This window comes from Diorhabda sublineata, chromosome X, assembly GCF_026230105.1.
Source record: "Diorhabda sublineata isolate icDioSubl1.1 chromosome X, icDioSubl1.1, whole genome shotgun sequence".
NCBI classification, from domain to species: Eukaryota; Metazoa; Arthropoda; class Insecta; order Coleoptera; family Chrysomelidae; genus Diorhabda; species Diorhabda sublineata.
Genome location: NC_079485.1, coordinates 22,178,878 through 22,205,481, shown reverse-complemented (window position 1 = coordinate 22,205,481; position 26,604 = coordinate 22,178,878). Strand labels below are relative to the sequence as shown.

General features: G+C 29.2%; 1 protein-coding gene across 3 annotated transcripts; it reads left to right on the top strand.

The window, feature by feature from the left end:
* Window positions 1–380: 380 nt before the first annotated feature.
* On the top strand, window positions 381–25,145 carry LOC130451311 (dual specificity protein phosphatase CDC14C-like). Of its 3 annotated transcripts, XM_056790254.1 has the most exons (10): window positions 381–542; window positions 733–786; window positions 1,072–1,173; window positions 2,133–2,410; window positions 5,785–6,304; window positions 8,324–8,462; window positions 9,256–9,525; window positions 13,516–13,644; window positions 21,570–21,853; window positions 23,890–25,145. In XM_056790254.1, exons 3-10 carry the CDS (start codon window positions 1,125–1,127, stop codon window positions 23,958–23,960), a joined length of 1,740 nt encoding a protein of 579 aa, XP_056646232.1. In that variant the 5' UTR covers window positions 381–542; window positions 733–786; window positions 1,072–1,124; the 3' UTR covers window positions 23,961–25,145. The 3 variants fall into 3 exon arrangements, with proteins under 3 accessions (XP_056646232.1, XP_056646234.1, XP_056646233.1); XM_056790256.1 differs by having other exon boundaries at window positions 21,570–25,145; XM_056790255.1 differs by lacking the exon at window positions 381–542 and having other exon boundaries at window positions 613–786; window positions 21,570–25,145.
* Window positions 25,146–26,604: the final 1,459 nt, after the last annotated feature.

The following is a 26,604-nucleotide window of genomic DNA, read 5'->3' as shown; positions in this document are numbered from 1 at the left end:
TATCTATTATATAGTATAACAGAAATATAAAACGTGTCTATGTGGAGTAATATGGTACACACATAGCCATCTATGTTACTTCGTTTGAAAGCTAGGCGTAGATTTCTATCATACTAATACATATGAGTCTGTAATACTGGCTGCGTTCATCGAAAAATATGTTATTAACTAACTAAATCAAATATATATATATATATATATATATATATATATATATATATATATATATATATATATATATATATAGATATATACATATATACATATATGTATCTAAACCAATTTTCAGGTAACAAACAAAATTGTTGTTTTAATAAATTGATCTGTTTTCTCTATGATATATTTGAATTTATGCGTTGGTACTATATCCGCCAACCGTCACTTTTTTCAAAACGTATGAATCTCTGGGGCAAAGGGATACATTTTTAAACTTATACATTATAAAATTGATAAACAAACGTGTTCGATATAATATATTTTTAACAATTTTATCAATTAGTGGTCTGTTTAAGATGGTTCCATTTGAAAGAGTATTAAATAAGGTAAATCAGTTTCAATAATACAATATTTATTATTGTGACGCTCATGATTAAGGAAGTGTTAGATTTGTTTAGTTGGTTACCCTTAGTCGCCATTCCATATCGATGAGTTTATTTTTACATCGTTTGTTATGGCGAGACGTAAGAAATAAGTATGTTAAATGTTTTTCTTAATCATATTATATATTTCCAGAACTTTGCTGCTAAAACATGGTATAAAATTACACACTCTTTTTATGTTGAGTTGGTAAGTATTTGTTTTCCGTTACGTAGATGTCTTTCGGTTAAAATTTTTTGAATATATTATTGTTTATTTTAATATACAGGAGTTTGATTGAAGACTTCTTATATAAACAATTGTTCGTAATCATGTAATAAAACTTGGAAAAGTTTATTTTACAGGAAATAATAATTCTTTGTATATTAAATATTTAATTACGCCTACATAACACCTACTGTTTGTGTAGGTTTATATCAAATAAGTAAAACATTTATGGCAATATGATATCTAATTCATTAATTTAAATTATAGGTATTTCTTATAGCTCACCAATTAAGTAAAAAGGGTGGATTTTAGTCAATAAGATGGACATATTTGACAATTTGTTTTTAAATGCTTCAGAGTTTATTAAAGGTGAGTTTATAATTTTATATCAATTGATTATTGTTACAAATGACATAAACAAGTTGTACTTTAATCTAATAGAAAGACTTAAAACTAAAATATAGTTTGAAATGGCTACTTTAATATTCAGTATTTACAGCAGATAACATTCACGTATGTTTTGGTCACTAATTTAAAATATTTATAAACAACAAATTATTTGTATTGAAAAGTAATTGTTGAACTTGAAGCTATATCCTCCGTGAATATTGGGTTGAAATATATAAAAAGTACTCCTCCATAAATAATATCAATAAATCCCATTATTTCTTATCAGTGGTAGTGGTTTATCTGTAATATGTTTATTTAATAATAAGTATAAATGTAATTGTTTTTTGTACATTTATAGAAATATATTTATATGCTGAATAAATCAACTTCCACCTAAAGTGATTAGTTATTGAACTATAGTTCAACAACATACAGTATAAGATTTTGTTAAGTTTTCATCTAAAAGTGAAATTAAATTTGCAACTACTTTTTATGGATATATGCAATTAATTAGAACATGCTTGGCTGTTAGCTATTCTATTTTATTTATTAAAATAACATCTTTTTGATATATTAATTATAAATGTCGATCTTTCATTTTAGTTATAATTGAATAAGCATGTTTAGTTAATCTTCTCTTGAAAAGATTTGTAGAAAATTTGAAACTAATCATCAAATTTTTTAGCTGTTGCACTAAATTTTTTCTAAAAAATTCTGAACTCTCACCATCCTATTATTTTACTTTGGTGCTATATTTTTGCACCTTCAAATTCTTTAGCAAGACATATCTTCCATGTTATATATGAAATGGATTGATAGACCCTGGGTTATAAATCAAAAAGACATATCTTCAGCTCCTATCTGGGGTGAAAATATTCTAACTCCATTGTCGTGTTGTTATGTACATTGTTTATATCTTTTTATATTTGATTTTTCAGATCGCTTATATTTCGTTACATTGAATACACTATTGGAACCTAAATCGACACAGAGAGTACATTATTTTAGTATACATAAAGAATTAAAATATGATAGTTTCTACAGGGATTTTGGACCACTCAACTTGGCTATGCTCTATCATTATTGTGTGAAATTGAAAAGGAAATTAAATAATGTGTCATTCCAAAATAAGAAAATTGTGCATTACACAAGAGATTTCACTGATGCAGATAGAGAAAAAACTGTCAACGCAGCATTTTTAATTGGAGCATATTCTGTAAGATCATGTTTTTTTATTAACTTTTAATAGTACATGCACCATTCAAATTTACGAAAAAATATATTTCCTAAACAATCAAGTAAACACTTCATGTTATTTTCCCATAATTATTCAACACATTTTCTAAAATGTTGAATCACTCAGTTTAGATTATATGTGGCATGTTTTTAACAAACCATCACAAATCCACGTTTTTTGTTGTCATGAAACTGCTTTGACACAATATGCTTTAAGAATAATTTTAGGACACTGAATATTGATCATCAATATTAATATAAGATCCAAGATTAATGTAAATTTTGAATTAATTAATGAATAGTCTTTTCCCTGCTATTTAATTTTAAAGTAGTATGATAGGGTTAAGTACAGATTAGTACATAGGACAAATGGCATCTATGGCTCTGCTTGTATGTGTGCCAACCCATAAAAAAAGTTTTCTGTGACTATTTTACATAAATGTTGTTTATTTTAATAGATGCAGCATTAATTTCCTAATACTTGGCCAGCCCATAACCTACCGAGCAATTCTGTTTTATATATTTGAAAAACAAATAATATACTTGAAATTTACATATGGCATGGTCAAGTACAAATACAATTTCCATTCCATAGCTTTTATGTGGTGTATCATGCACAGTATGTATTCTCTAATCAATAATGCTTTATAGCAAGTATACAAAAACCGTAATTTGTTATCTTGTATGCAGCCTCCTGTAACATTACACATAATCACAGTGGAATCAATTAGTTTGGCTAGTCCTGGTCTAGAAAGTCCATTCTAATCTCTGAAATAATACAAAATTTAGAGAAACAATTCATTGTGAGTCTCTATATTGAACACTATATATTTACTGCTTGATCAGCCTTATTTTGCTGAAATAGATAAATTGAATTATGGCTCGGAACCTGAAGTGTTACAAAAAACTCTTTTTGCTGAACTGCAGATTGTGGGAAATTCAAAGCTTACATCTTTTTGCATAAATATTTTGCTGCCAAGAATATTCTATATAGTTATAAGTAAGAACATTTAGATAAGAGAAATAACAATAATCGTAAATATTTTATTCTATTATCTAAAAATTGTGAGTGATAATTACATTTTTCTTCACGATCATAATTCATAGATTATGATTGTGAAGAAAAATATGCAATTAGTATTTGTTGGTTATAAAATATGTTTTTGTACTTTTATCTATAATCATGCAAGCTAGATATTGAACATTTTAACCTCCCATAAATACTTTGAATATTACAGGTCTTTGTACTTGATTTCATTTTTCTGATTTAATCATTATACAATTATTGTACAATTTCTACTTTAATTGCCTCCATTACTTCAACTATTGTTTAGTTGGGTTTTTCCAACCTTATCAGAATCGGGTTTTTCTTTATTTCTCTTTTTATGGCTGCTATTTTCTCACCTTGTTTTTCTATTCCTTTAATATTTTTCTTTTTCCAATTGAACTTTTCTATCTAATTCATTGCCACTATCAATTTCTCATCCATTTATTTTATACCATTGCCTATATGTTTAAACATACTTATTTCGAATTTATACTTGTCTGAATATATACATATAGAGAGAGATAAGCTTCATTGTCATTAGAAGATTTTACTTTTTTATTCACAAAGGACAATTTTATATTACGAGGATATATTGAAAAATTCTTAGCCTGCTATAGAATCAAACAAAATGTCAGTGTCAATATTTTATTACTCAACATATTCTCCTCTTAATTGGATACATTTATTACAGCGAACCTGCAACATCTCTAGACCTTTCAAAAAAAAAATGTTTCTTCTTGCTCTGCAAACCAGACCTCCACAGCTTTTATTACCTCTTAGTTGGAAGAAAATTTACGACCTTTTAAACTTTTTTTCAGCTGAGGAAAAAGTTGATAGTCGGACGGAGCCAAATCTGGTGAATAAGGGGGGTGTTCTAGTAATTCAAAGACTAAATCACGAATTTTTTGCATGGCAACATGAGATTTGTGTGCAGGGGCATTGTCCTGCAAAAACAAAACACATTTGGATAGCTTTCCGTGTCTTTTCTCTTCAATTTTTTCCTGTAGAGTGGTCAGTAATGTCGAATAGTAATCTCCAGTTATTGTTCTACCCTTATCCAAAAAATCAATCATGATTACTCCATGGCAATCCCAAAAAACTGAAGCAAGAACTTTTCCAGCAGTTTTTTGGACACGAAACTTCTTAGGTCTTGGAGAACCAGAGTGTCGTCATTCCATCAATAAACAATTCGGCTTAAGAAGTCTACATCATTTTCAAATCGAGTACGGATCGAACTCCATGCTTCTACCCTTGCACACTTTTGGTCAACATTGAAACATTTTAGCATCCATTTTGCAGCAATTTTTCTCAAGTCCAAATTGACGAGAACTGATGATGAACGCGTTCGTATAAAATATTCAGTGCTTCAGATATCCGTTTTAGCCCAATTCGACAGTCTGATAAAATCATGAACTGCATCGTTATTTTTGGGGCCTTCCCGATCTGTCATCATCTTCAATGGAAAGCTTGCAGTTCAATTTTTCACGGTCGCATACGAAGGACATTGATCACCAAGGTTATTAAGCATATCTTCGTAAATCTGCTTACCTCTTAACCCTTTTAAATAATTGATGGTACTTGATGATAGCTCGATACTCCAATTTTTCGATTGTCACAATTTCGGTGGACATCTTTTTTCTTTTAATTTGTTGCATAACTCTGGTTTACTTTTTTGACATCAACTTTACACTGATACTTTTAATAAGTTATTGTTCGTTGCTATGGTAACGCAATATTTTGTTTATGGTCTGGGCTAACTAGATATCAATACATCCTCTTAAATAATATAAAATAACAACTTGACTGAATTTAGTAATTCTAATATATATAATACCTTACTTAACATTAAATTGTATTATGTCATTCTATTGGTAAATTGTAGAATTCTGCCACAGAATAATAATAAGGTTTTTGTCAATCTTTGAAACTTATTAGCCAGGTACATCATAAACTAGTAATAAATTGTAGTTGTGTACAGTAATGAATAAAAATAATAATAATATAGCAGCCTAAATAATCTCTCAACTCATTTTATTCACATATATGAGAATAATTTAAAAATATTAGAAAATAGCAAAATATTTTCATAATATTGAAACAACAAAACTTTTACTAGTTAGTCAACATATGTTTCTTTGAACACTCGAATAAATAGTTGTATGATATATCATAATGAAATTATATTTTGTTCAAAGTTCTTTATGAAGTATCTTTCTTTTGTGACTAAACTTTGGAGTTTACAGTTTCCACAGTTGTAATGTCATTATTCAAGAAGTTTTTAATTACATTTTATTGTTTCTTTTTAGATAATTTACTTGAATTACTACCCAGAACAAGCATATGAAGTATTAAGTCAGCACTCTACAAGAGAATATTTAAAATTTAGAGATGCTTCTATAGGCGAACCATATACATTAAGCCTGTTAGATTGTTTGAAGGCTGTTAAAAAAGCTTTGGATCATGGTTTTTTCAACTTTGATAGCTTTGATTTTTTGGAGTATGAGCACTATGAAAAAGTTGAAAATGGGGATTTTAATTGGATAGTTCCTAAAAAATTCATAGCATTTTGTGGACCTCAGGATAGAACTAGTTACAGTATAGGTGATCACAAACCCGAGACATATTTTACTTATTTCAGAAGACATAAAGTGTCTACAATTGTGAGATTGAACAAGAAAGCTTATGATTCAAACTCTTTTATTCAAGCTGGATTTGACCACAAAGATTTGTATTTTGTTGATGGAGGTACTCCAAGTGATAGGATATTACAACTTTTCATTGGTATTTGTGAAAATGCTAAAGGTGCTGTAGCAGTACATTGTAAAGGTGAATATATATTAGATAATCAAGTAATTTAATCAATAATCCTGTAAAAATCTTGACATTTATTCATGGATGGAATATTCTACACATTTTATGACTATAAAAATAGTTATGAGGGAAACAGTACTAGATTTGACGTTGTATTGTATGTTACAATCCAATAATAATGTATATATTTCAAAATATTTTCAACTAATTATATTTTTGAAACAAAATGGGAAAGGCGCGATTTTTACTAGTACACAAATTGTCGAATTTGTGAAATCAGCCAGGAAACATTAAATAATATTGAAGATTCGGGAACGTTATTAATTATGAAACTTAAGGAAACAAAGAATGATGTAAACAGGAGATTTGTAGTTACTGAAAAGCATGTTAAATTTTACCAGTTCTATAAGGCTTCCGACACAGTCTCTAATTTTCTTCTTGAAAATGCTCATATACAGGTCATTCGTTTCAAAGATCGTCTGCTACACTTTTAGTTTAATCTGGGGGAGTCTGGATAACACCAGAAACTTGCCGGTAGGAAGTCATCAACGGACGCTGAAGGGTATATTGAATTTGCGATTAAGTACATCAATTGGAGTTGTGATGGCAGGAAGGATTATTTTAACACAAGAAAATTCGACTGTTGTACTGAATAGTTAAGGAACGAGTCATTCATGCAATGTACATTTAATATCTCTACTCTTGATATAAAGAAAATTTAACTTAATTGCATAGTAAAATATTCTAAAATTGAATATCTACCTTTTCTTATTTGTTATACAATATCCGAGAAAAAAGTGCTAATTATTTCAGAGGAAAAAAATATAATGGAGATATAATGTCAAACCTTTTCCCCGTCATAGAAAAAAGTTTATTTTGCTATACAGTAACTCTTAACTTATTTTTTGATCAAATTTATCATTTTCCAAATAATTAATAATAGAAAATTTTAAATATATCTAGCTCCTCACATTTGAATAAAGAATCATTCAGTGTGTTGGTATGGTATAATAACTAGTATGATTCGAATTTTTAAAATTGAGTAATCACTTACAAATAGCTCCAATACTATATGAGGTTTTTAATAAGCAATATCCCATTTATGATAATGATTATTTTATTTATGAGACGTGATAAATGAGATTAGTAGCAATATTATATTCAAGTAACCATGCAGAACTGTATACTCCTTACAACTCTAGCTGTATTGAAAGAATAGAATTTTTAATGAAATTTTAGATATTGGATATTTGGACTTTGTTATGAAACCAAGGTAATTTAATGAATAGTGCAATGTGTAGGTTTTTGTGCAATAGTTTGAATATTTGACTACAGTGTAGTAAATTTGTATAGAGCTATTTCATAGGATCATACTTTTAAAAGGATCATAAAAACATATATGTTTTTAGAAATGAAGTAAATAAGTTATTAGTATATTTTTAGAGGTTTATAGGTATCTCGTCATAAAAACAAAAAGTTCAAAGATATAAACATACTTTTACAATAAAATTTGATATACATTTAACTACAGTAAAAATAGAGAAACATTTCAGTATTGATCTTTGTAATTTGACATGAAATATCAACAATTAGACAGAGAAAATATCCTTTGTATTGACGTTAAACTCAATAGTGTTTGTGATTGTTTCAAACTACTTGGATAGCTCCATTGGAATCTGATGTTAATAGAAAGAATTTTAATAATATTTACAGAATACTAAAGAATAATAGGCTTCACAATATCTGGAACTCACCCATTAGAATTTTATGGGTTTGCCTTGAGCAAATGAAAAATGTTTCACATTCTAGAAAGTTTTTTGGAGAAACTAATTGCAGAAAATTGGAAAATTTAGTAGCCAGAATAACAAAACTTCTCAAATTGTCTTTAAAACAGAAGTAGCCACATAGATGCGTCTAAAATACAAAATAAGATGAATAATTTCATGCATCCGACTTTCACATAATCTTTTTTTAGGTAGTTAAATACTTTTGAGTTGTAGTTTATGATAGATACATAAATTCATCTGCTTTCAGCTGGATTAGGACGCACAGGTTCATTAATAGCGTGTTATATCATGAAGCATTATAAGTTTACAGCAGAAGAAGCTATAGCATGGATTAGAATATGTCGTCCCGGTTCCATTATAGGTCACCAACAAAGTTGGCTTCAGGAGTAAGTTTAATTTATATCAGATTCATATATGTCCCTACTCATCAAAAACATCTATAGAGACATCCTAGTCAGTTTTAGTGGTCTAGAGGTCTTAAATGTTCCAATATTTTTTGTCAAAATTAAAGCTTCAGAGGAATAAATTCTGATGTAATTTTTACACTTCCATTTGTTTTGACATTAATAATTCCAAAACAAGGGTTTAACTGTTTTCCAAAGAGAAAACAACTACTTTCCTGGCTGTATGCTCCAACAAATAGTGTATTGCATCTCTTCTGAAAAACGTGACGCCCATCAATCCTTTTGTTGACTTCATAGTATATAGTTGGATTAGTGGGCAGTCAGGGACCGTTACGCACATAGGTCTTCTGATAGGTTCGTCGTGCACCATTTAAAACTACCAAAATCTTATCCGACACCTTTTTCGCATTCCAGAACAAGTCTAAAACACATTGTTTCAACTGGCAGATTTAGACTCACTCATTCAGAATCTATAAATGAAAGACAACAATAATCAGTATTACTATTTGGTTCATTTAAGTGTATCATTGTTATTTCCATAATAAAATTGAAGTTATAGTGAAAACTACATAAAAATTGGTGTCACAATGTCAAAAATGTTACTTATGTGGTGTATTTATTTGAATGACAAGAAGTTGATACCAAACAAGTTTCTGCAATGGAAACGTTTCTAATTTGTCCTTTCTATACTATCCACTGGATTTCAATGTCTAGGAACAATACCCTCATACTACTTAATATATTTGAAATATTTATCATGTCTGTATGTGTATAGGAAACAAAAGCCAATGTGGGATGCTGGTGAAGCATATAGAAAAAAACATGGTATCTCCCTACCAATCAAACATACAACAGGGATATATAGTCTATCTGACAGTAAAAAAGGAAAAAATCAAGATAATGTTACAAGGATTGTAAAAAAAGTTGATAATATGGAAATCCATGATTCCGAGGAAGAATGTGAAGAGAATAGGGTTAGTCAAGGAGACAAACTGAATAAAATTAAAGTACAGAGATCTAGAATAAAGCCTCTCGTCAGCACTCAGTATGTATTACTTTTATATGTAGATAAATTGATGTGAGAAGATTTTACATTACTTCAGTTTGAATGTGTAACTTTCCATAGTTAAATGCCTTCAGTGATTATGAAATTCACTAGCTTTCCAAAAACAATCATTTAATAGTAGCAATAATTAAAAATTATTTAACTCCAGGAATATGTACTTCAATTTAACAAGAATTGTTTTAAATTGTGCTTTTTTATTACAATTATCACTCCCTCGATTCATTTCTCATTCATGACTTACTTCTTTTATCTACTTTTTTTTCTTTTCTTATTTTTAATTGTCTGGTTAGGCATTTCTAAATACAATTGATGAAATAAATATTAAATTCTTAACTCTGATATAAATATAAATTCTTCTCCATGTACAATTTTTTTCATTTATTATATAACTATAGTTGTTTCCAATGACTGATAGATAACTGCAATAACCAATAACCTAACTGTATTTCCTCTTCTCTTCAACACGATATTATAACATCTTTTTAATTATATTTGAATGAATTTACATTAAATGTTTGAATAAGCTACTGTTTTGATCTAAACAATGGCCCAAAATTAATTGCTAATTTATAATTATATCAAGTACAACAGTCATATTGGAACTTAATATAACTGAATTTAACATCTAATTGTATGTGGGCAAAATTTGATTTTTTAACATGATCCAATGTTTTCAGTTGAATTACTCTCAATAACTGAGGATACTAAATTCCACTATTATACTGTTTATCTCGATTTTTCCTAGAATATCCCATAACAGATTAATTATGAGCATACCATGCATCAGAGAAGTCTTTGTTTTTAAACAAAATATTCTTTCATAACAGTCGCATGGTACTAAATCTGATGAGTAGAGCGAATGTGGACAGACAGGTCTTTAATTGGCCAAAAACTCGCAGCATGTGACACTCCGTATTCTAATAATGAATAAGAAATCCTTAAGCCTTTTGTTCAGGTCTATTTCTTGTTCACTTAGCTTTATAAACATTCTAGTGCCTACTTGCAAAACATAGCTACCATGTTTGTAGTTGTTAGGGCATACTGAAGTAGAAATAAATAAAATAGATGATAAACTAACAAAAAAGGGGTCTAAACATCCTTCAGAAAATCTGAACCTTTTTGTGGAATGTGCACTGATTCGATATTGGAAGAAATTGATACAATTGACACAAAGAAAATATTGGACTACTAGGACAATGCAGTAGGTATAAGACAAGCCAAAACACTACTGGGATGCTATGACCAGAAGAGAAATGTACTCACCAGAGAAAATTTGTACTAATAATTTCAACAGACTTTCCAATAGGAAATTATTGCTTGAATGGATACCTCACGAAACTTAGAATAGTGGAAAACAACCACTGCAGTTCAAGTGGATTAGAAGAGTTTCACAGACAGTCGTTTGAAACTGAGAGGAGAAGGGGTCACAATAGATTTTTAAGATCACAGAGAACAGTCACCCCATAAAGCACACATGTATACCGTGATGATTCACTTTGATTGATGGACTTTTTTAGAGAGGCGATTCACTAGTTTCCTATTTTCAGATTTTAACGTATCAATAAATTCATTGGTACTTTTTTTAGTTTGAACCAAAACTTGTTAATGCGTTGCTCAAGATCTAAATTTAAGGACATATACTTGCAATATGATTTAATTAAAACGCCAATAGTAGCTGACCAACAAGCCAAAATGGGTTTAAATTTGAATATACACTTGTCTCCTGACATGTGGGTTAAAGTGACTGAAATAAAGTCAGTATAAGTAAATGTTGCTAAGACAATTCATCCACGACTCTTAGTACATGGGGATGCGAAAACAGATGAAACTAATAATTACAATAATCAATAACAGTGTAATAATACTAGTATTTATTGAAAATTTAATAAAAATATCGTTTTTTGAAGGAATATACGAATCAATCAATTTTTTTAATATTTCTGAATATTGAATAATTTGCTAATATTCTATTTATTATAGTCCTTTCACATGTTATAATATCCTATTAAAGAAAAGATGTTATGCACTGCATATCCTTGTTGGTTAGGGTAGGTTATCTAACGCATTGTCACTTATGATCATGTGACCAAGTATCCTTTCTCGACGTTTATACATATCCTCCAATTAAACTAATCTGTTTGGTGTACTTATCCTAATTGTCTCACATGTGGCTTATATCATTTCATTTTCTTATTTTTGGGGTGTGTCCAAATTGAAATAGTTAAAAAGTTTAGTAAGGCTACTAATTATACATCAATGCATAGCTATGAGTCAAGCGTCAGTGTTGTATAGTGGTAGCAATAAACAGTATGTTTAGTACTTAGTCATGTAAAAAGGGTGTATATATATATATATATATATATATATATATATATATATATATTAGTTTTTGAAAAACAGGATCGTACTTTTTTAACTCAAGTAAATATTGCACATCTATATCTAAAGGGGATCGACTCAAACATCGACCAAATCGAGTTAAGCACACCGTCGCATTTTCGATCCAACAACCTATTGACGAATAAAACAGGTTTAAAAATATCTCTGCTACTCGATGCTAGATGACGCCGAGTCTCCCTTTTGTTAAATGAGTGACCCCCGCTTACCTCCCGGAAAAACAGGGACATTGCTAATTGTAATTTTTGTAAACAATTTAAAGCCGTACCTGCATTGTTGACATTTTCAATAGTATTTATTTTGAGTTGTCGCTTTGAAGGTGGTTAGTGCTGAGTACATTATAACAACATTTTGAGTTGAAACCGTATTGCTGGTAAGGTAAGCGAATTTCTTATTTTTATTTGTTGCCATATTGATTCATTTCGAATAAAGCGATACAAACGGCGCATTCCAAGAAAACAGAGACCGGAGTTATTCAACTCGATTTAATAGGAAAACACGACCATCATCCAACTATTGACCCACAAATTAAACAGAGCATTATAGATTTTATAAATTATATTTCTAGAGTTGACTTTGAGAGCCCAAACTCCCAGAGAATTTATATCAAGTGATAAATCAATAGCAGATAACTACAGAGATTATAAACGACTCCGTGAACAACATGATTTGCCTGTTGTCACGGCTTCTACACGCAACAGGATATTTAACACAGAAACCAAAATTCTTTCTTCATATCAATAAAAGATCAGTGTGATGTGTGTAAAAGGTAAAAGAACTCGGGCGAAGAAGAAAAGCGCATGTTAATCCAGGAATATGAAGCATCTAAAAGAAAAAATTTTAGCAAGAATGGAAAAAAAGTATAACAAGAATAGAAAAGATGGTACAATCGTACCAGTTTACGACTTACAATCTGTATTGCGGATTCTTGAAGGACAAATATCCCTCTTGTTTTTATATAAATCAAGAATTAACAGTCTCAATTTCAATATAAGAGATGTTGTGTGCTACTTTTGGAATGAAACAGAGGGAAAGCGAGGTGATTTAAGAGTACTGTTAATGCATAATATTTACTTATTTAATTACTACTAGTGTGTTTTTGCTAATTCATCATCCCACAAACACCATATTGCTGGTCACAAATCAATAAATCGCTCGAACTAATTATAAATAATACAAAAGTTTCTATTCCATTTTAAATTTCTTGTTAGTCATCAAAAGAGAGCTAACTAAGAACAACAACAAAGGCTGGACTCAAAATAACAAATATACAAACATTGGTTAGTAAACAACTCAGAAAATCCAATTTTTAGCCCCATCACATAAGAAAAATACTAGTTTCCTATAACATACTTGTTCTAGCGCCTTTAAAATCATAATTTCTAATCAGCGGTGCACATGGACACATTAATCAGTTTTTCGCGTTGTCTGAAAAAAATGGCTCCTTTAGATCTAAATGTGCGATATAGCAATTACTGGAATGATTACTTTTTTAATTATTGAATCGTATTTGGACTCACCTTTTTCTAAAATTATTCTATGTTTATTATTTATTTTTATGTTAATAACTAGGACTGTTCGAAGAATTAATGTGTCCTCAATCTCCCCAGCAACTCAAACTGTCTTAAGAACTGGCAAAGTCATAAGCAATTCACTCACCAAAACAGCAGGATCAGCAAATAATCGTATAGTGCCTAAAAGGTTGGTTGAAAACAATAAGTAAAGTTTGAAAAGCTACCTTCCCAGTTTTGATATGGCATGGCTTTATATAATTTATATGATTAGTAAATATGCATGTTAGAAATACCAGTGATGGAAATTATATATATATATGTATATATATATATATATAACAAAAACATGGACACAAGCTGTACATATATATATATATATATATATATATATATATATATATATATATATATATATATATATATATATATATATATATATGTACAGCTTGTGTCCATGTTTTTGTTATATAGTTTTATGTTTTAGATCCATTTTTAAACTTTCCTTGATAATAATAAATTCATATATAGGACAATTGATGAAATCAACTGGTTACATTATTTTAATGCATATTTTTCATGATATACAAATCGAGTGATATGAAAATCATGTTTTTTTTTTATCAGATGGGCAGCCGTGTCCACGTTTTTGTTATATAGTTTTATGTTTTAGATTCATTTTTAAACTTCCCTTAATAATAATAAATTCATATATACAACTATTGATAAAATACATTGGTAATATTCTTTCTAATTTTCTAATATTTTATGATATACAAAATATCTAACAATATAAATTTACTTTTATATTAGAATCGAGTGATATGAAAATCATGTTTTTTTTATCAGATGGGCAGCCGTGTCCATGTTTTTGTTATATAGTTTTATGTTTTAGATTCATTTTTAAACTTCGCTTAATAATAATAAATTCATATATTCAACTATTGATAAAATACATTGGTAATATTCTTTCTAATTTTCTAATATTTTATGATATACAAAATATCTAACAATATAAATTTACTTTAATATTAGAATCGAGTGATATGAAAATCATGTTTTTTTTTATCTGATGGGCAGCTCGTTTCCATGTTTTTGTTATATAGTTTTATGATTTAGATTGTTTTTAAATTTCTCTTGATAATAATGAATTCATATATACACTGGTCATATTCTTTTTAGTGCATATTTTTTTTGATATACAATACATTTTTTATTATAAACTTTAAGATTAGATTATAATTTACATTTTCTCTTATTTAATGGAAACGGAAGAAGATGGCTCTTTTCAACTTTGAAAATGTATTCATTATACTTATCCAGTCTTCGATTTAGAAGGCAATTCAAAATATGTATTTGGTGGCTATAATTTCGATCTAAGAAGGCGCGATTTTTGAGTATACATATTTTTCAAATTGTCCAAAAAATAAAAATTCGATTCAAGTTTTATGGTAGATACATATTTATTGACGAACCGAATACACGATTCTCGACATCATTGTATCTTTCATCGTAAATTCGTGTTTTGTTTATTGCCGTTGTGGCTTCTCTATTTGATATGAATAGTTCAACATGCTTGCAGGCAATTCGTGTCGAGCTGCCACGTCTTTTTTCTTCATGCTACTTTTACCTCATTGATAACCTCGAATTTTTTATGTAGAGTTAAAGTTATTAGCTTCATTATAAGACTCATGCCGATGCTATAAAAATGATCAAATTTATGGTACACAGCTGTTAGAAAATTTAATGGATAGATTTACAATTTTATTTTATTGTTTTGAGTTAAGGGATTTCAGGGCTTTTCTTCGACTTACCCAGAGTCTGATTTTTGGAATTCGTGTTATTTAGTATAAATATATACCAAAATGCCTACGCAGAGAAATAATTTTTTGTTCAAGTTACAAAGTTTAAATAATTCGAAATACCGACTATTGGAGGTTTTAGTAGATGGTAATGGCATTTTTTGTTCGACTTACAAAATCCGAGTTATACAGTTTCCACTATATAGCAGTTATATAGAATGAATCAAACCCAATATGTTATATCTTGTTTAAATATCTTCCCCTCTTTTAAATATCTACAGCTTCCACCATTTTTTTAACTCAACAATCTACTACTTTGATTTTCATTTATGCCAATATTACTTTCATCATTACTTATAACCAATTTCATCATTTTTCTTACTCTCAGTTTTCCTTTTAAATGTTCATTTTGTTTCAACAGTATAAAAAATGTTTCATGAAGTTTTGTATAATTTATACGAGGTCGTACAAAATTATGAACACTTCTGTTCATTGAAATAGCAAACAATTCTTGGGACCGATTTTTGCAATTTTTTAGCTGTGTAAATTTACTTAATATTTTTTGCCATGTTTACCAATATTAAATTATTAGGCAATCGCATTAAGACTTAGATGAGTTGCCAGTCTTCTTGTAGACCAGCCATCTTCCATTTTGGCAATAATGGCAGCTTTCTGAATTTCAGCTAACTTAGGAGACATTAAGTACTCTTTTACTTAAACTGAACTCAAATTAATTATTGAATTATTATCTGTCATTGAAAATGGCAGTAACAGATAGGAATCTGATATAGGTAGGTAAAATGTGAGTGCATGTTTTTTCAGTGAACAGCAATGTACATTAATTTATAGAGCCAAAAATAAGAATACTTCTCTATGTACGTTTATATTACTTGAAATATCTGCAAAGTGTTCCAATTTGGAAAAGAACATAGATGAGAGTTATTATTCCATATCATTTTCTTTTCTCAAAAATTATAGAAATAATTTTCGAAATTTTTTCCTTAAACTTTGCAATACCAACATATGTACCCTGAATATTTGATCGACATTTTCGTTTTCTATTTATTTAAACTAATTGAAAGTTAACATAATAGCTATTATTTTTCGCCAAAAAAACAGGACTCTCAAAATATGAACTACATAATCATTAATTGACGAATAGAATAAGGTTTTAAATTCACCCTTTTGAAGGATTACATATCTAGTTTTAGTGTGTATAAAGAAGTATTCTTATGTTTGGACATAATCACGTCTAAAGTTAGTCTGGAACTCCTTGTATAGAGAATCTCCCCTTTTCTCTATTAGTACCATGTATATATTTTAATTTGATTATACCTTTATTTTTTGTTTTTGTACCTGAAGTATCAAAAAATGATGCTTGCTATTTGTATCTGCTATATCCACAAATTCTGTACTATTTTGTACTTTTCTATTATTTGGAAAAATAGTTACCAACAATTATTCTAGTTGAGTGTAAAAAATTAATTCCAGTTAAGGTCCCAAGTGCAAGCAAAGTGATAGTATTTTATAGAAAAAGATGTTTTTCAAGTTTTATTTTAAGAATTTATATATTTTTAAATGTATATATAGTTACATTAGTTTGAAATGATGAAAAAGATTTTAAGAAATTTCGCCATTGGTAATTTTATTTAGTTGTATATATGTAAAATTAATGTGTTTCCCTTTTGTCGAAGATATTATCTTTCTTGAATTAGCACAGAATCCAAAATACTTACAGTATTAACTTTTGATATTAATAAAAAATAATTCGGGGCATTTTGCCATTTCATTTAATTATCAGTAACTACATCTAATTTAATAATAAAAGCGTATGCAATATAGTATTTGAATTTGTAACGAAAATATTTACCGCAAATAAGAAAATTTAATCTAATTTCAATAGTCATACTGAACACACTGTTTACACTACCATTACACCAACACTAATAATTACCCTGTCTGACTGAAGATAAACTTCAGTCTCTGAAGACAATAAATTGGTTATCGAAACGCCCGTCGGGCAGTATAATTGTTAGTGTTACTGGAGTGGTAGGGTAAACAGTGTGTTCAGTATAGTCACCAAATTTTGCTAGTATATTATGACATTTATTTATATTATCATATTGTTGTTCGATTACTAGCCACTAAAATTTTCTTTGATGGTGCTTTTTCAGTATAAATCCGATTGGTTTCCCTAACACATATTCAATGAGTATGCTATTTGAGATGTTTTGCAATCGTTCGTTATTTCGTGTTGTGAAGTTCCAATTAAAACACATAGTATCTCATACGTATAAAAAATTTCTCCACATCAGACGCTTAATTTAGTTTTTCATCTAAAAATATAGTTTTAATTAATACATGCTATATTTTGTACATTCCCATAATTTTACAAGTAGTTTTTTATATGTAGATGGATTTTTCTGCTGTACATAATTAACGTAATATCATTCATTTTATGTTAATAATAATGAAAAATAGAAACTTCAGCCATTGAGTACGTAGGCCCCCTTACTTATTTAAAATATTTTTTAATCCACAACGTATGAGTACCATTTACGAGATCAAATTATTTTTGTTATTATTAAACAAATACTCGGATATGTCAATTTTCTAATCAAAACTAGAATGTACAAGATCACATAATCACAGTTATGTTTATGAAAGTAGTTTTAATCACTTACAATGAAAGTGCTGTCAAATGTTAGACTCATCTATGCATCAACTTTATTCAGACAGATCCACAATGTTTTAGCATTCTAGTCAATAATTTTTTCAAATGTGGATTGCTTATATTCAGCCCTTCGTATTTATGTTTTGTAGTAGTAGCACAACATTTTCATGCCAGTTTTTATGTGTATGAAAATTCCTGGACTACTTGAATGGGACCCAGGAGGTATTAATATCAAACTATATAAAATTTTCACCAAATTTTACAATTTTTTTTTCATAATTGGTTTAAGAAGTAGGTTTCAGGCAAAAAAGTATTTTTTTAAAACATGAGCAAAGAAGTTTATTTTTGACTCACTCAGTTTGCAGTACTGTCATTTATATTAATGTATAAAATTTTTACTTGTAAAGTAACATTCACATAAATTTTGGCTTCAAAGTGGGTGCTGCTAAACCCACTTTCATAACATTTTTTATTAGAAAATCATTCATTTGTGGTAAGAGACAAAGATTATATATTTAAATAAATGTTTTCATAAAATATTCCTATTATGTATAAAAGTAGGTAATTGGTTCTGAATTATAAACGTATACATATATTGGTTATGTGATGCAGAAACATCAGTTACAACTAAGTATTTTTATAAAATTCATTAACGTTTTTAATTTATCATATTAGTATATGGATCTAGATTTAATCATTTTTAATAACAACTGGGAAAACATAAAGATAAAAATAGAGCATTTATTGGACCTAACCTGTATGTAGGTAGAAACAGGTTAAACCAAACTATACGACTTCTGAAGTTGTCTAAAAAATAACTTTGTCATAATTAAATATTGTAAAATGAGTTACGACAGTGGGCAGTCATGGACCGTTGCGCACCTAGGACTCGTACCTTCTACGGAGTTTTTGAGTACATTAACTTTATTTAATGACATATCTATGGAATTATACAAACATTTTTTCTTTTTTTCTAAATTTTAAGTATGTATATGCGTGTCATTTGAAGTAAGAAATAATTTTTAATTTGTTCTAGACATGCTCCATATTTTATCTTAATTTAATCATTTTTCCTCGTATTAAAAATGAGTAACTTAATCAAATCATATTTTAAATTGGTTTTAGAGAATATAATAGATTGGTAATATTCCAATATTCGAGCATTAACAACTTATTCTCATTAATATACCTCTTTGTAACCAAAACAGCTAGATTTATTAAATGTATAAGTTTTACATGTCTACTTTGTGATATATAGAATTTAAAATGGAAATATATATTTTTATAAGGTTAATAACATTATTTGTACCCTAAACCTTGTTGAACCAATTAGAGAATGTTTAAGTAAGTATAAATAATGAAATGCTGAAATTTTTTTTAAATTGTTCCACTTACTCATTTGTTAAATACATCTACAAAAGTTTAAATAAACTTCCACTGCATTTTGATTTTCTTTAATTATGTTTAGTATTTCTAAAAACTTGATAAAACAATTCAATGTTTCATCTGTTATTTTATTATGTCATGTTTCTTATGAGGTGTTGATTTAAGTTTTTGTTGCTACCTTGTATCGAGCTTCTAATTTATTTTGTGTCGCACAAAACTACATTAAGACACACCATTTTTAATAGAAGGTACAACATAATAATAATGCAAAAAATGCAGATAAATTTTACTTCAAATTTGATTTTTTTTGTGAAATTTTAAATATGTAAATATAATTTGAATTGAAAAACTTGTTATTAGATATACTATTTTTCAGTAGCTGATGTTATTTTTGTACAGCAAGTTTTAAATGTTTTCATGGATTGGAAAAAGTAGTCAAGATGTTACAGATGTTGAATGGAGACTATTAAACCAAATCTCAATAGACCTTTACATTTTCAAAACACGACAATTTTAATCTCTAAATATAAATATGAGAGAAATTTTTTATTTTCAGACTGTTTCCAGTTTTTTTATTGTCAATCAACTGGAATTTAGATGGAATTTGTAAAACTTTCATCAAAATTCATACTAAATGCAGTGTTTAGTACCACTAAAGAAAAACTCATATCTATAATTCTTGACATGCGTTTCGATAAGTTAACATCTTCAAAACCTCTATCAAAACGCGTGTATTGGTGTAAAGGTGGTAAACAGGCCTACATAGAGCATTGGATTGGAATTTTATATTTCGATTTTTTTTATTGGTTATTTTATAATGAAACAACATAAATTATTGACTACTTTTTTAATAATACTCCAGTATTAACAAGCAGTAAAAGTTTCATTGTTTGTTTTTTTGGCAATGCTTATTGATTTAGGCCCCTTAAGTAGTGTTATGTAGTGAATTTAATTAAAATTTTTAGTTTATAATTAAAACAACCTATTTGGGAAGTAACGATCGTTTCGTAGCAGTTGTTACAAAGTATCCAACATATATTTTTTAATTGGATGAGGTAATATACTCCAAATAAAATGACTTTCAATTAATATTTCTATAATATTATTTATTTATTTTATTAAATGAAATAACTTTATCCATTCATCGTAGCATACCTATGACATTTGTATATCCTACACCAGCCGATATCAAAACTTAACAAAAAATAATATTCCATACAAATTACTTATACTTTTTGCACATTACTGACTTCTAATTGCACAAAACAGTATATAGAGTGTATGAATATGATTGCTACACCAAAGGTTTTTAAGATTGCTCCGTAATTTTTTTGTAATAGTCGAAAATAATTCGAATATATATATATATATATTTAAAATATATGGCACCTAGCTCATTAAAGATTTATTCTCATTAATTTTACATAGAAAAAAAAACACATGCATTGAAGTTAATGAGATATTGAAAAGAAAAGTGAAATAGTTCTACAATAATTCGCAACGTCACATAAAAAATTTCGTTTACCTTTTGTTTTATTTAATTTCCTCACTTTTCTGCTAACATTTAAACCTCTGCCCAATGTTTTTTCACGTAGTTATTTTAGTTTAGTTTTGTTCATTTTCTCTTGCTATTACTTGTTTTTAATTTTTCTAATTATATATGATGACATAGTTATTAGTATTATTTGATCATTATCAAAACCATGTGTTTTCTCATTTTATTCTCATTTTCTACATAATACACTAAGTACTTATTAATATATTTTAAATTAGGTTTCTTTCGTCTATTAGATCCAAAAATAATAAACTTACCATTGGACTCTTGGCGCATTTATAGGAAGTTTCAATCCTTTCAGTTGTTAGACATCCAATTCATCCTTCCATACATAGAGTACTTAGCTGTTCGATACAATTTGTGGAATATATATTGATATCATATACTAATTCACCCTAACAGATCTCAAAAAGCAGAAATGTCAGTTATCTTCAATAAACCACACTTTTGCATAAGAGAAATTAACTGACCCAGTCGACTATCTTGTTTTGTTTAAAAATACACGTACTTACAAACTTTTAAACCTTGGTGTATGCTATTTGGATTAAATAGTTCGTTGCATAGGTAATATAAAATTTTGCGTATTTTTGCCATCACATTTATTTTCTGTAGTATTTTTAACGAACACGAACGCATTTGCATGCTTTCTGTTCATGGACTTACCTACGAAGTTTGCCCACCAGTACTTTTGTTAACAGAGCTGATAGCCAACCCGTCAAACGAACTACAGCAAGGAGACTAATTTCACCAATTTCTACGACCGCTACAGAATCATTGAAGGCTGGTGAAAAACGACAGGCTCCCAAGAAGCGACTCGCCCACCAGAATGGCGTTCCATTAAAAAGCGTCACCCCCGACGACTTGAAGAGCCAAATTAAACGAGGTAAGAGAACATTAGTAGCTGAAAAAGACAACCAGAAGACCAGGAGATCACTTAAGGTCCTGCGGAGGTCGCATTTGGTAGGATTAAACTTTAAAGATGGTGAGAAATCAGATATTAAGCTACGTTTGCCATCAGTCAAGGCTAACAAAACATTGTAATATGTGTTTAAAAGATAGTTCAAAGCTCATTTTCAATATATTTAGTTTTTTAAACCATACTCCAATGTGCGTTTTGTGTGAAAATCTTCGAACTGGAAGATTTGTTATTAATGTGGATTTCTTGTTTTTGCAAGAATTTTTAAAGTGTATGCTTCAGTAAATTTGAACTTCTTACTTAAATAACAGCTCATAGTTTATTTGTTTGTAACACTGAATTTTTCAAACCGGGAAAAAATCATTTTTTGGTATAGATTTTTTGGCCATATTTAGAACAGACATATTTGGTTGGATAATAATATCCAACCATATTTTGTTACAATATATCCGATCCTATGGTTTCTATACCGTCCATCATTTGACTGAGGATCACTGTCGTCAATGTTCTCACTGGTGCAGTCTACGACAACATTGGGAGGCAGGTTGGCATAAGATTTTATTCATAGATTTTGCTGTTAAAAGGTATGTGCACACATATTTTTATTCGAGGCATGACAACTGGATGTTTTGTTGATGGTGTCTCACACAACAATGATGTCCACATATTGCACGCGAACTATGGAATTACTCAAGCAAGCTGCCGTTAATATTTCGCAGTGATCGTCTCGGTGACCTGGTTTGAATCTCATCGAACTGGTATGAAATATTTGGAAAAGTAATCGCAAACACGTTATTCATGTGAATACATGAAGTACATGTGAATAAGATTTCTTGCAAATGTTATCAATTCCTTTTTGAGGTAATGTTATCACATTACTAAAATATCAAGGTTGATCAATTGTGCCTTTTGCTGTAACACTTCTATGTTTAAATAAAATTTAACAGAAAATTATGGAAACCAAGTAAAGGGTTCTACATAAATTATGTTGTAGAACAGTCTCATTTTGAGTAACTCATTCTTGTGCTTTCAGCTTTTGATGAGAACAAATTAGTTATATCACTCATATGAATTTTTTTAATGAAATTTTGTGAAATTTGAACTTATTTCCTCCCACATATTTGTTGTCTAGGAAAAATTAATTTATGAAAATTAATTCATTCATATTTGTTTCAACAAGTCTCATTCGGCTCATGTGCTTAATTAAATTTGCCTAATCCTGATAATTGCAATTTATGAGAAATCTTAATTCCTTTGATTCTTTTCTTACATTTAGTAAAATAATTGAATCAATTCATTTTAACGAATCATCTGTACTACACTACAAATGTGCTACAAATGCGTCGTCATTTTGTACTTGCTCAACTTATTCTGGACAAGAATATTTTTATTGTTGATAATCTTGGTCAATTACGTTGAAGAATTGAGAATAAATGAGTTGAACAATAACTTTTTATTTTTTTACTTGACGTTTTTATATTTTGATATGTTTAAGCTATGTGATAATAATTAGATACTTCTCATTACACTGTAGAAAAAATAAATGAATAAAATATTATAAGAGCTGTTGATTAAATAATAGTTTATTGCAGTATCCACTTATACTTTAATATATTTATCAATTATACACATTTTAGATTATAATTTGTTGTTTATATTTGTACAAAAAATAGTTTTGTTACATGTAATTTATTGTATACCATATTCTATAATAGCACTTCAGATAGTTTCTTACTATTTTGTTCACAATATAAGGACAAACACAAAATTCGGGTTTTGTTTGTTTAAATTGAGTGAATATAACTGAATGCTTTTTATGACGTCAGAGGAAAAAATATAAAAATAGATTAGAAATTGTATTTTCTCTTGAATTTTATTATATATTAATATTTTAATACAAAACTGAGATATTATTTGAATAATAGTTTATTGTAGCATCCGCTATATTTTATCGAATTATTAGCTATATACATTTTAAATTGCAATCCACAATTTATTGTTTATATTTGTACAGAAATTACTTTTATTGTCATAATTTATTGTATACCTTATTGGCGAGTTTTTACATGCATTTTTTACTATAATAAAAATAATTCTTTCAGATTCCAGTTTTCCTTGGACAATTGAAAATTTAAGTTGTATATTCACGGTAGTTCGTTTACTCATTATTTGATGACATGGTGTATCAAAAAATTCAGTTTATAGGATTGCTGCAAAATAACCATGTATTTTCAAAAACCGATTTATTCAAAAGTATTAAACAATATTGATGTGTATTTAAATGTTGTCCTTAATTTATCTCCAAATGGAGAAGTCACTCGGCTGTAAAACTGTCGACCGGAGAGGTCATTATTATCAACATGGCCAATATAGTGATGCAAAGTTGATAATTCGGATGAAACAGTACTATCTTTTTGAAAGAACGTGTAGAGTGTATAATAGGTTTCGGAAGTTGGAGGTGAAAAAATCAAAACCAGCCTGGTCTCTTAATACACACTTTAATATTCTGTCATTGTTCTAACAACATTCTGTATTGTTGGGCGTCCTACCTTCAACTATTTAAAAACAGTCTATCCATTTTCACCCGCGAGGCGAGGCGGTAACTAAATTTTTTAATATTATCTTTAAAAAAGCTGCTCTAGATTCGGTGCTTATTTATTACTTATTCTTACTTTGCATTTATCATTATATGTTGATAATTAATAATTTACTAGTTATTAACATATATGGTACTTACCATTCCGAACGTTTCGCATATTCTGGGACGTAGAACCTATTTTCTCGCTTCCTCTGCACTAGTTTAATATAGAATTAACCTCCAAATTTTAAAAATCACTAGAATCGTCGATAATATTCTCGCTTCACTTTCTCATGTGCTACTTAATCTTCCAAGTTAACTTAAACTGAACTAGTGCTGCTGTGCCGTTCATATTTTGCTCTATTTATCAATCATATTTGTATGTATATTTTCAAATAAATCGAATTTTTAAAATGAATGGTTTCTGTAAACAGTTTGGCATCATATGCTTAAACTGTGACTACATATATTTTAACTTATTTAAAATAATATGTGCAATATTGATATCTGTGATTCACATATAGACATTATTTATTTGTGACCACTTAATGAACAAAGAACAATTTCATGGTCTAGAAGTACCCTAAGGCGTATGTTACAAAATAAAGTAACAAAGACATGAAATGCTTTTAATCTGGAAATTGTAATTAGATTCTAATTTAGTTAGGCGCTCAGCAATTTAGTTATGAAACACAATCCATGGGTTGAAGTAAGCATTTGTTTACTAAGTGTGTCATCCCGCGCAGCTTTCCAGGACATCCTCTCAAACACCCTTGACAGGGGCGCAGCTGACAATATGTGGAATGTAATTTCCTCCTCACCTTAACATCTTAGATATTGAGTATCTTTCGTGATGCACATCGTCTTAAAATATTTTGTCATATACCAGTGACCAGTAATCAACTCGGTGATTTCTTTCGAACTAGATAAGACAAACACCTGATACCTTGGACGGCCTCTGAAGATGGATTTGGCGTGTCGCATGTCAGTGGTTTCTAATCACTGGAAGCTGTCTCCAGCCCTTCTATTCAATTGATTTTTCTCACTATTCCATAACCCTAGATCCAGATTGTCCACGGACCCTCACAACCTCAACAGTTATTCGTCGACAGCATTGTTTTAATTTTTTAATGTTATTGAATTGACAATATGTATTTTATTGCAAACTTAACAACGATTTTATTCTGTTTAAATCTTTATACAACTAAAACATACTATAAAATAAAAATTGTATCTTTAACTGTTGGTGAAAAATACTAGACTTTTTTCAGTGTTGGCAGGGATTCTCTTCTTTTCGATGTTGCCAGAATGTGTGTTTTCTGTTAATCAGTAAAATTTCATATCATCCGCCTTGAAACGACTGTGTTTCAACAAGCAACTAACAAAAATTACAATGTTAAAACACAAATTTTGTTAATCGACCGTTTCTATTCGGTGTTTGCGGTTCTCACAGAAACAACACTAATTTTCTCATCCTTGCCAGGAAAAACCTCACTGATACGGCCAGTCCTCCATGAAGTGGAGTTAGTCCATCCTTCTTGCACTGTCCAATGATTTGGTGTTTCGTTTTCATTAGCTTCATTTCTGTATGTGTGAAATGTATTCTGCTGACCCCTGGACCAGAAATGTTGCCATAATTGAGGAATTTTTTCATACTTAATTGAACGATTTGATGTTTTTTATCGCTCGTTAGGTGCTGGGAATGCTGTCAATGGAGCAAATTAGCCAGGAAGTGGCCTGGGGCAAGCGGTTGATACTCTGGCGGATCTGAGGAAAGGGATGTTAGAGGACGTGAGATTCAAGACGGTTTCTATTTGAGTAGTAAGTTTCATGAAATGTTTGAAATTGGACACTTGATTATTGATTACTTTCTCAAGAAGCGGTTTGAAACATTTTACGGTTGCCTACCATTGATCTTCATGACTCCATGATATGGTAGGTAGCACACTTGTGTTGGTGCGTTATCATCTTGAGTGACGGGTGACATGTGTCTGAATTTGTAATACTCATCCACAAAATTTTGGTAAAACTGTTTCCTTGTTGGATTTTTTCTAGTTCTCTTTCCATTCGATAAAAATGCTATGTCGAACGATTCACCAAGGGCAAAACAAATCTTCCCTTTTTATCTTACTCCAGTTTTTTAAAAATTCTCTTTCACACTCTTCTCCTTTACTAAAACTTTCATGATTGTTTATTTAAACAAAATTGTTTCAGTTGATCTGGAATTGAAATAGTTGAT

Excerpts from the sequence above, each read along its gene's own strand:
- LOC130451311 (XM_056790254.1), top strand. The coding sequence starts at position 1,125 with ATGGACATATTTGACAATTTGTTTTTAAATGCTTCAGAGTTTATTAAA. Across the intron at positions 6,305-8,323 it reads TGTAGCAGTACATTGTAAAG|CTGGATTAGGACGCACAGGT; the intron begins GTGAATATATAT and ends ATCTGCTTTCAG. Across the intron at positions 9,526-13,515 it reads AAGCCTCTCGTCAGCACTCA|GACTGTTCGAAGAATTAATG; the intron begins GTATGTATTACT and ends GTTAATAACTAG.